This window comes from Octodon degus, unplaced genomic scaffold (genome assembly GCF_000260255.1).
Source record: "Octodon degus isolate 3935 unplaced genomic scaffold, OctDeg1.0 scaffold00437, whole genome shotgun sequence".
Lineage (NCBI taxonomy): Eukaryota > Metazoa > Chordata > Mammalia > Rodentia > Octodontidae > Octodon > Octodon degus.
The window spans coordinates 250667-262734 of record NW_004525013.1 but is presented as its reverse complement, the minus strand read 5'-3'; the positions used below and the strand labels follow the sequence as shown (position 1 = coordinate 262734).

The following is a 12068-nucleotide window of genomic DNA, read 5'->3' as shown; positions in this document are numbered from 1 at the left end:
ATCAAAGGAAATCGCCCACAGAGTAAAAAGTAAATTCATGAATTGGGGGAAATATAGCTGACTATCCCTCAGACAAAGGACTTTAATCCAGAATACATAAAGAATAAAATAAATGGTCCAGATTTGAAAGACCCAATAAAAAAATGGACATCTGAGATGAATATAAACTTCTCAGATGGAAGATGCATTTTCATAAGTATACAAATAATGTTCAATTATCATTGGTCATTTGAGAACTGCAAATTGAAACTGCACTGATATTCCATCTCACCCTAGAAATAATATCTATCGTGAATAAGTCAAGGGAATAATAAATGCTGGAGGGACTATGAAGTAAAAGGTACCCTTCTCTAGTGCTGGTGTGATGCAGACTGGTAAAATCAGTATCAAAGTGAGTAGAGAGATTCCCCAAAATGCTAGGATTAGAGGTCCTATTCAAGCCAGCAGCTGCTCTTCTCAGTATATTGCCAAAAGAACCAAAATCATAATACCACAGCAATATATGCACAATCAGGTCTATAATAGCACAATTTGTCATAGCTAAGTCTTGGAAACAAACTAAATGCTCACAAACTGAGGAAAAGATAAAAAAGATGCGATATTTTTGTACAATGGAGTATTTCTGAGCTATAAAAATGATAAACTTGAGGCTTTTAGAGATAAATGGATTCAATTAGAAACCATACCCATAAGTGAAACAAATCAGATCCACAAGTGTGAACATACTATTGTCTCTGTGTAAGTACCTGAGAGTATAAATTCTCTAAGATACAATAGATACTGGGAAAAGAAGTAAATTTGTGCAAAAGGGAGGAACAATTGGGATGAAGGAAAGAGCAAAAGAAAGAAAGCAAGGGAAATATATATTGATGAGTATATACAGGATAGCTTGGACCATTGTACTGCTAATTTCTGCTGGTCTATTGCAAGAGTGGTTAATACTTAATTTTATTTTCCTCTCCTTTTAATTTCTTATAACTTTTTATTTACCAATTCTGCATGCTTCTGTCTAGTAATCCAAAAAATTATTATGAAGACAACATTTTGCAGTGTTACCACTGTTGTTTAATCTCTATTATTTTCTTTAGTGAATTTTTGTATTGCTTCAAACTATTTTACTGTTTTTTCTCTTTAAAAAAAGACTCAAATAATCATAAGTTCCTAACAAATTACTTGTAGTTAAAAACTGCAATGTATAATTTGGTGACTTAAGGAGAATGAAGGAAACTTCTTAGAGGTCTTATAATGATAACTATTTTTTTTAACAGAACGAAGTTATTAGTTATAAAGGAGAACTCAAGTTATATTGTGGGAAAAATCAGAACATCTATTGCAATTTATAAAAGAATTTTATGAAATTGACAACGTACCTAAAGCTCATCAGGTGTAAATCAAAGACTCCAATTCTAGGAGAAATTCATGCTAGAATCATCAAAACATTTTGAAACATCTACAAGTCACTTTATTGTCACATTTCAAATTAAATCATCACATGTTGTATTCATTTGCTGCTGTTGCTATTACAGAAACACAGCGGCCTTGGTGTACTAAAAAGAAAATGAAATTATTTAGATCTCAGTTCTGGAGATTCAAGAATATATTGCTAGAATCTTTTCATCCCTGGTGAAAACCTCACAGAAAATGAATCACCCTGGTGAGCCACTCCCAGAAGGAGTGGTTCTCACACATCACAGGAGGAGATGGGAAGAAGTGAACTGTCACAATGTAATTCGGTTTTAACCAGTCCATTGTTAGAGAATGAATACTCTCTCTGAGCTCAGCATTAATGCCTTACATAGTGATTACTTCACAAGCTAACACAGGACCTTGGATACATCTCTGAATGCTTGCTCCTTTCAAGAATAATCCCATTGGAGACAAATGTTAAATCATATCAACATTTAGAGTGAAATTTTCCCTCTCTCCTTTTTCTTGCACAGCATTTCACTGCCAAGATTAGGATGTTCTTGAAGTCACTATGTAGTCCAGGCTGGCCTCTAGTCCCTGGTAAACCTCCCACCTCATCTTCCTGAGTGCTTTGTTTCACAACTTATTTGAGGAGATATGTCTAATCATATACAGAGTAAAAGACATTCCCATCAAGAGAGGTCTAGTAAATATATTGTTTTTTACTAATAGTTAAATTCTATTACAAACGACATAGAGAAACAGAGAGAAATCTTAAAACATGGATTTTTTTTTTTCAGAACTGGGGATTGAACTCAGACCCTTGGGCTTGCCAGGGAAGTACTTATTCCACTGAGCCATTTCCCCAGCCTCCTAAACATGGATTTTTAAAAAAGAGAATATAAGATATTTCATGTGGAATTATTTCATGTATGTAAAGTATAAAGAAAGTGGAAATGGTCTATGCTATTAGATGTCATAGTAGTCACACTTGAGGATATTTATTGATACTGTCTCACCCATATTAGAGATGGACAGTGTTGATTATTTATAGAGGCTCAGTTCAGAGAAGTATCCAACTTGTGCAGTTTCATGGTGCATAACGATGAAATTTATATAAAATGCCTGAATTTTATATAAAATGTTTTAAAAGTCTGGCCAGATAGCTCAGTCGACTAAAGTACCTGCTTAGACAGAGCACAGTGGCTGGGGTTTGAGCCTCTGTATGTTTTCTGACCCCTCCCCCGGGGCACACTGTGATGGCAATTGAGACTGTGCACGGTGACATGTGTCTGTAATTCCAGTGCTTGGGAAGCTCAAAACAGGCGAATCACCATGAGTTTGATCTATGTAGTGAGACTCTGTAGACACTGTAGACCTTGTACTAAACACAAATAAATAAATAAATAAAATAAATACAATGTTTTAATGATATGTTAGAGTAGTGAAACAGTCAGTAGTCTAATAGAAAATATTAGTATCCAATGTCACAAGTGTTAAATTGTTAGTCAAACCATTGAGTAACTATTCTGATTAAATTTTAAAAAGGTAAGCTAAAGTATCTAGGAGTGCACTTCAGTGGTAGAGATATGTCAGCATGCATGAATGACACATATGCTTTATCCTCCCCCATAAATGCAACACTTTGAAGATAAATGAACACAGTAACAATCAAGGAGCAAGCTACAACAGAGGTTATAGCAACAACATGGAAAGATAGTGCCCGCTCAAATATGTGCATTATTATATAAAGTGATAATACTGATTTCAGTTGCTAAAGTGAAATATTGTTTAAACCCCCTTGCATATTTTTAAAACAAATATAGCTGAGATGCAGGCATAAAAGCAGATAAATGAAAGATATGTGTCTTATATTTCATCAAATTACTCAACCTGAATATAAGAATATGTAAAATGTATAATGTATATTTCATTTTTTAAGAATACAAAATAGTAAAGAAAATGCATTACAAATGATACAAAATTTCATTAAACAAAGGAATAAGAATTCAATAATTGATGTATTGCTTGATATTATTTTCAAATTAGTTGTTTAGGTTACCAGATAAAAAACTACAAAATTGGTTTAAATAAACACAACAAAACAACAACAAATTGAAAGTCATAGAAAATTTAAAAAAGAATAAAATTATTTAACCATTAACTGCTCCTTTCAACATAAAATGTATGTATTATTTTTAAAATGTATATATTAATGTCTCTTATCTTTGTTGTAACTAGCATTATATTTATATATGAAACACATTTATTACAGAAATAACACACTTATTTCAGACTTATTACATGGTGAATAATAAATATAGTGAAGTAGCATGTATACATATTCATGTTTGGAAACACACAACTGAATGTAGATATATAAATATCTACTACACAAATATATATGCACAAATCTCTACCCTTATGTGAAAAGAATACATCACGGCTTACAGTGCTATCAGGTGATTGGTAAAACAGCTAATAATTGTTGCACACCATAATCTACCCATTCTTTATATGAATTGGAGATTTTCTCTTCCTCATGCTGACAAAACAACACATGCATGCTCTAGCGTCACAACTCAGGAGCAGAAAGGGGCTAACAGTTGAGAATAATCCAGCAATTACTGTAGATGTGTTCACCAGTAACCAGCTGGGATTATAAGTAAAAGACCAACAAATTTGAAAGGTGCAGGAGAGTGTATAAAAGCAGACATAGGTGCTGACCAGGAGAAGGATGGTTTTGGTAGCTCTAGACACAGGAGAAGATACTGAGCTGACATTAGTTCTATGAATGTGTCTCATCTGCTGTTTGTGCCTGTGCAGAATGGAAACCATGAAGCTGCTGGTCCAGAGCATGAGTCCTACACACAAACCATCAGGGAGAAACAGCAGGGCTGCATATAAGGACTCTGTGATTTTGTTGTGACGAATGCTGGAACAATAGCCATGAAATTTCAGGCTTGTGAAGTTTGTTGTAGTGTAGGTCTCAGTGATGGTCAGAAGAAAAATAATATTTACAAGCCCATACAGAATCCAGAACAGGCACAAGGTAGATCCCACATATTTGTGAGCCTTCGCTTTAAGCTCTGCCAACCTATGGTCCCTGGGGCTGATGGTAATAGCTTGGAAGACACTCAGGGCACAAGTGCTGCCAATAGACACACCTCTGCTTATTCTGTGCAGATAGAAGAGTATTTTGCACCCCACATCTCCAAGGGAAACTTTCCAACCAAAGGCTTCTATTGTGTGGGGCACTCCTCTAACCAGGAGAGTTAAGAGGTTGGCTACAAGCAAGTGCTTAAGAAACAGGTCTGTGCACTTTAATTTACACCCACTGAAGTAAAGGAACATATAGCGGTAGAGAAGGGAGGAATTTCCCAGAATTCCAATCACTGTCTGTAATAAGAGGATAACTCCATAAATCACTTCAATGACTGCCATCCTGCCTTGTCCCTTGTGCCTGAGTGGAGGACCCTGCAAGGGAAGGTGAGGCATGGTCTGCATGTTCCAGGCCACATGGACCAATAGTGTCTACCTGTCACTGGTGCCCACTGAGAACTATCTACTCAATGCTTCTTTTCTGAAAGGACTCCAAGAGTTGATTTACATATTTAAAAGGATTTGATAATGTATAAAGTCTTGCTAGGAAGGCAGCAGACAAGATGACTCTTTCCTTTTTCACTGTTTTTTATGCAAGCAAAGCTACAGATATAGATAGAAAGAAGAAGAAAACTTAGTCAGGGAGCAGTTAAGTACTTGTCTTAATAGACATCTTAATTAGAAATAGGTAAGGGCTTGCCCCTGGATGTATATTGGAGAACTTTAAGTTTCTTTTCTTTTTTCTTTCTTTTCTTTTTTTTTTTTGTGGAACCGGGGATAGAACTCAGGCCCTTGCGCTTGCCAGGGAAGCACTTATTCTACTGAGCCATCTCCCTGGCCCCAACTTTAAGTTTCCTAGAAGCTGTTTCACTGGAAACAGCTTTGAAGGAATCCCACATCACATGTACATTTTTGTTGTGTCTCTATTATCACTTTTCTTAATATTTGATGTTACCTTTCCATTTGCTTGTAAATATTTATACTATTTGGCATCACTGGTTATGAGTGAACAGTTGAATATTTTTTAAAAAATACACTGAGGGAAGTTACTGCACAGGGAGTTACTTCCTGATAAGTTATGTGCAATGAGCCAAAACCACTAATGCAAGAAGAGCTGCTGAAACTCTCCTGGTTTCAGTTTCTGGATGATGCACAATAACTCCTGCTACAGGAATTGTTCATTAACCACATCATGTCTTGTACCCAACTTTGGATAGTAAGTCCAGTACATGGTAAAAGATTGTAGAAGAGTAACAAACTTATAGTTTCAGATCACTCTGCTATTTTTTATTGAAATCCTGAGTTAAATTAAGATAGTAACAATGAAACCATATTGCTGAATAGTGTTGAAATGTGATACATATGTGCAAATCAGCAAGGTAAGAAATGAAAAGTTATTTATTTAAAAATTAGAAGAGTACATTTGGATTTTTGGGAGGTTATAAGTTAACATATATCTTAGTATATATTTTATTGCTTCAAATAGTTTTCACTTCACCATTTGGTAGTGAAAAAAAATATATATATAAGCATAGATATACAGCTACTTTCTCTTAGTTCAGTGAGAAGAAAGTTTTGAACTAAGAGTGTTTAGACAAGATATCATGTTTGCATCTTGTGCTATGAATAACTACTACAAAGACAACAATATGTAATGTATTAATTATTGTAACTGTTCTACTAGCCTGTTTGAAACTATTTCATTGCTACTTCTTTCTCAATAAAATTATTTAAAAAATGGTTTTCACTTGAAGGCTAATGTTATGGGGCAATAAAGAGATTTCTTCTATATGCATACTCCAACACATGAAATTTACATAGCATAGTGGCTTAATTTTTACAATTCATGAGAATGTTTTTTAATGTTTGTGAATGAGATTATACACTACTGAAAGCTGTTCTCATAATATCACAATGATTATACTACTTTGTTTTAAAAATGCTACCTGAACTTTCAGAGAGAAAGTACAGAGTACTAAAAAAGCTGCCTATTTTTAGAAGATGTACAATTACATTCTCCATTAATTGTATGTGACATGAATAAGTACAGAAAATTATTTCCATTTCTGTAATTGCTTGACTCACATTTTTTGTTAGTGTTAGACCAGTATTGTGAATTCATCTTTGTCTTTGTTTTATAGGTGGGGAGGCAATATAAGCATAGTGTTATAATCCTGAAAAGTTTGTATATGATTTCTTAGGCTGAAAAACAATTTTAAAATGCTTTCTTTTTAAATGATGGGTTTGATCTTTGTACTTGTTCCTTGTCACATTTAAGAACCAATTTCCAACATTTTATGAGTAAACATGTACGTGTCTAAGGCATATATTGCATCCTATAACCACAAATTCCTAATACATCCATCCAGTGTGTGTGTGTGTGTGTGTGTGTGTGTGTGTGTGTGTGTGTGTGTGTTATGAGTATGAAGGAAATGTAGAACATGTCCTTTCATGAATTTTCAGAAAATAACATGGCCTTATTAACAGTCTATCATCTCTATATTAGAAGTTCAAATAATTTTCCTCTTATAATTAAAAGTTTGTATCCATGAGAGTAACATAACTAAGCATGGTAAATGCCAAGCTGCATGGATACTTATATTTCCTAGTGATGAAATCACTGCCAGCGAAATTCACATTAATTTAGAAGCCAACAGGTATTATCACAGGGTCCAGAAACATTCTTTTCATATCCTGAGCCCATTGCTCAGGAAAGTGTCTGATTCCTACGTGAATTTGACATTCAGTTGGGCTCCATCCAGAGTCCCTGATTCTGGAACAGTTAGTCAGAATTTACAGTAGTTTCCCCTACAAAGTCAGCCTCCCAGGTTGCAATTGGATATACTCACTGGACTTCTTTCCTGTGTCAGGTTTGGGATCGCAGTGTGACAGTCTCCTATCTCTGTGTCTGAGATTAGTGCTGCAGGGAAAGGACTAGTTCCTCAAATATTGGTCTCTGATGCTGTGACTTCATCTCCCTTCAGACCTGTAATTATAACTTCATCCATAGCAGCAATGGGTGCATAGATCTGGGGAGCTAAGATCAGAGCTGAGAGCTTTGTTCTGTATGTGATGGTTGCCAACAACATTTCCAAATTTCTTGCAGGAGTCTCTTAAAGGAATACTAGAGTGTTTGATGAGGCCCTTACTTATTCTGTGATATGTGAGAAACAGGTCCCTTATGAAGTGGAGCAGGAAACATTAGTCCTGCATGACAGATAACAGCAATGAGATGTGCTTGTTTAATCACAATCCTTGCTTTCATCAAAAATTCACTTAAAAACACTCAATCTAGTTTTTCTACCCTAATCTTATCTATATCTCTCTGCATTGTTTCAACTTTTATGATATTGACAGAGGAATGGAAGGAGGCACATGATCTGGGCAGGGTTTTTTAAGAGACACAAATAAAAAGAAAAACATGATCCTCACAACTTTGAACCTCTCTGGACACAGCTAAGTCAATATGTCGATCAATTCAGACTTTGTGATCAAACTGAATGCCAAATAACATTGAATTTCCACTGGAAACTGTAGAGATCCACTGGTCTTACAGCAAATGGTTCTACCTGGGGAGACATGTAAGCAGGGATGAGAAAGATAAACAAGAAGACAAAAGTTGGCTAGGTGGTAACTAGTCTGCCTGATGGGCAAGATTAACTCCATGCACAAGGAAATCATCCTTTATTTAAACTTTTGCAAACTTTGCAACATATAACACAAAGTTGGCTAGCAACCAATAGCCACCCTTAACCGGATAGGATGTTTATCTCAGGAGTGAGGTAGCTTGTTTGTTTTAGGCACTGAGGTCCAGTCCCACTTACACATATTTGATCAATTTCCTAGCTTCTTGAGGCTCCTAACAGAAAATTTTAAGCGACATCTACTTTCCTACATTAACCTTTATTTGTGAATAGGTAGCGACAGAAGGTTAATATCCATTTAAAAAGAGCAAATGTTTTTAAGACATCCCTTACATATGGACACATCAGACAGATTGAGAGGCAGGTTTTTATATTCTTATTTCTGGCACGAAAACCTGTCTAATTTTCATAAGAGCTTCCAACAGTCAAAGTTCTCCATATAAATTTTCAATGCTGAGTTTTAAACAAAGAGTGCTTCGGGCTTTCTAGATTAGAAATATAAATCATGACTTCAGAGATTTTTGCACAAAAATGTACACACAGACATACACTCACAATTTTATACATTCCTTCTCCTATCTCCCCAAATATTCCACTCATGGATTAAATACATAATAAATGGCCCCACTTGAACACACACACACACACACACACACACACACACACACACACACACATGTATGTGTGTGTGTGTGTGTGTGTGAGTTTGAGCTTAAGGAAAAAGTGCAATTAAAGGACGGTGGGCTCATCTAGGTGATGGAGGAAGATTGCTATAGTTTAACATAAAAATTGATATTTCAATGCATTGTTAAAAGCATCCTCTGAAAAAGAAATCAGGAAAATTATCCCATGTAAATTCTGTTGAACGTAAACTGAAATATTTGAATGTATTTAGTACAGGGTCTACAGGGTCTCATTACACAGATTTGACTCATAGTGATCCTCCTGTTTTCAGTTTTCCCAATCTTTGGAATTACAGCCATGGGCCACCGTACACAGTCTCAATCACCTTCTCAGCATAAGAGGGCAGGCAAAGCATGCAGGGGGATCGAACCCCTGGACCTTGTGCTTGCCTAAGCTTGCTTAAGCAGGCACTTAATCTGCTGCTCTATCTCACAGGCCCCTGAGTTCTTTATATATTCTGTTTTTCAGTCACTTGTGTGAAACACAATGGGCAAGATTTTTCCCAACTCCGTGGGTTGTCTTTTCAGTCTGTTGTTAATTTCTTTCACTGTGCACATGCTTCCTAGTAAGATGAGATCTCACATGTTTGTGCCTTTTAATATTTTCCATGATATCTTCCTTTTGTTCATAAAACATTTAAAATGCAGAATAATTGGACAGTTGTCTAGATACATAAGAATTACCACAGTTTAATCAAGGAAATATAAAAATTCTAAGCAACCAATGTCATTCCTTGAAACTGACAGGGTAAATATTCATCATTCAAGTGCAGCCCGATTGATGATGCATGAATTACTTAATTCTACAAGAAATTTAGGGAAGATCTAAAGCTGTTACTCATCAAAAACAATAATAAAATTGCAAGGTTAGTAATACTTCAGATTCATTCCTGCAAGCAAGTATTACCCTTATTCCAAAACCAGACAAGGATCCAACCAAAAAAGAGAAACTCAGGGAAATCTCCCCAATGAATGTAGATGTAAAAATCGTCAATAAGTTACTGTCAAGGAAAATATAGCAAATTCTTAAAAAGCGTATACTCTGGGGCCGGGGAGATGGCTCAGTAGAATAAGTGCTTGCCTGGCAAGTGCAAGGGCATGAATTCAATTCCCGATTCCGGGAAAGAAAACAAAAAGGCTTATCCTCCATGCACAAGTAAAATTCACTCCAGTGATTCAGGTATGGTTTAATAGGCAATTCATAAATATTGTTCATTATATCAATAGAGACAATGATAACAATCATATGATTATATCAATAGGTGAAGAAAAAGTTTCACAAAATCAAACACCCATTCAGGATAAAGATCCTACAGAAATTGGTCGCTATCTCAATATGATTAAAACTATCTACCATCAGGAAGAAGACACGGATGTCCACTATCACCACTCATATTCTATGTTGTTCTGAAAGCATTAGCCAGAGGAATTACACAAGAGAAACAAATAAAATAATAAAAACAGGAAAATAATGAGTTAAATTGTTATTATTTCTTCATAGAAGACTCGAAGTCTAGGGCTGGAGAGATGGCTCAGTGGTCTAAGGCACCTACTTGGAACAAGCTTGGCAAAGCATCAGGGACCGCGGTTCAATCCCCCAGCACCACATGCCAGCCAGCCCCGCCCCCTGGTGGGCTGAGCTGGCCACACACACACACACCTCTCTCTCTCTCTCTCTCTCTCTCTCTCTCTCTCTCTCTCTCTCTCTCAAATAAATAAAAATAAAAAAAAAGAAGACTCGAAGTCTACACTAAAAGCATTCTGAATTTAAGAACCAGATTCACTTGCCTAACAGGATGTAAGGTAAAAATGCAAAAATCAATACCATTTCTGTGCCCAAATAATAAACTCAGTGAGAGAAAAATAAGAGGAACTGCATCTTCATTGTAGCACAGAAAGTAATTAAAAGTTTAAATCCAGGCTAAAAACAGGGACTGGTAAGTGGCATGAGGAAATATCTGGGAGGTGAAAATGGCTGGTTGTGTCAGCACAGGTAGTCATGGAAATAGTATGAAGATTTTTGTTTTTGCTTTTATACTTGTCTTAGTTACTTTTTTTTTGTTTCTGAGACAAGATGCTTGATACCAAAAGTTAAAGGAGAAAAGGTTAATTTGGCTCAATGTTTGTAGTACTTTGAGGTCGTGATCACCTGGCTCCAAGGCAGGGAAGTATGGCAGAGAAGCATCACCAAGAATAAAGCAATCATGGTGAGCAGGAGACAAGGGGGCAGCGAAGCAGCAAGGAAGCCTCATCATCAAGCAATATCAGTGGCCCATTTTTATTTTATATATTTGGTACAGGCTCACACCCACACAGCTCAGACTCATGGTGATCTTCCTGTTTTCAGTCTCCCAGCACTGGACTTACAGGTGTGCACCACTACACCCAGTGTCCGTGGCTAACTAAGTGCACCCAGGGACAGGGCTGGCACAGCATGTGGTTCTGGGGATCGAACTGAAGTAGGTGCTTAGTCAGCTGAGTCATCTTGCTGGTCCAGCGACTTTCTTTTTTCCCTTATGTTTTACCTGGCTACACATTCTTAAGGAAGGAGAAACTCACACCCAGGGTGAGCATTTCCTTTATCCATGCCCATAAAGACAGCAAACCAATCACTGGGCTGAATTAGTAATCACAAATCCTTGATACTATCTCATACACTTAAACCCAGAATCACCTATTCTAGATCTAATCACCTCTGTCAAGATGCACCTATACCCACATGAAGATTTTTGGGGACATATAGACACAAACCATAACAATAGTGGTATTTACTAAAGAGTTCAGCATGTGTCTTTAAGTATTTTCTTTTTCTTTTCATTTTGAGATGAAGTGCACCTACTTTACCCAGGTGGGCCTTGAAAGTTCCACTCTTTTACATTAGCCTCCAGGGTAACAGGTATGTCCACAAATCAACCATATTGCTCTACATTTTAAAAAGTATTTTCCGTACATGCATTTTTTTCTGGTACTGTGAATCAACCCAATGATGTGGACTTATTTTGTCAAGTAGTGCTCCCCTGAGCTATAAGCCTTACTTTCTTGTCAGAATCATACTTACATTGAAAGAATGTAAACAGATTAATCTGAAAGGTTACAAGTATCAGTACTAACTAGATGTACTGTTTAAAAATGACCTGTAATTTTTGTGTTAAGGATCATTAGTGAATGTATAACTTTCCATAAAAAGTGAAATGAAGCATTAAAGCATAAAGTATTATGAAATGCACTTAAT

At 36.2% G+C, this 12068-nt stretch overlaps 1 protein-coding gene across 1 annotated transcript; it reads right to left on the bottom strand.

Annotated features, from left to right (window-relative positions):
• Positions 1-3909: 3909 nt before the first annotated feature.
• Positions 3910-4905, bottom strand: LOC101569617 (vomeronasal type-1 receptor 4-like). The gene has a single exon (XM_004648554.2). The coding sequence runs from the start codon at positions 4903-4905 to the stop codon at positions 3910-3912; it is 996 nt and encodes a 331-aa protein (XP_004648611.2).
• Positions 4906-12068: the final 7163 nt, after the last annotated feature.

Excerpts from the sequence above, each read along its gene's own strand:
- LOC101569617 (XM_004648554.2), bottom strand. The coding sequence starts at position 4,905 with ATGCCTCACCTTCCCTTGCAGGGTCCTCCACTCAGGCACAAGGGACAA.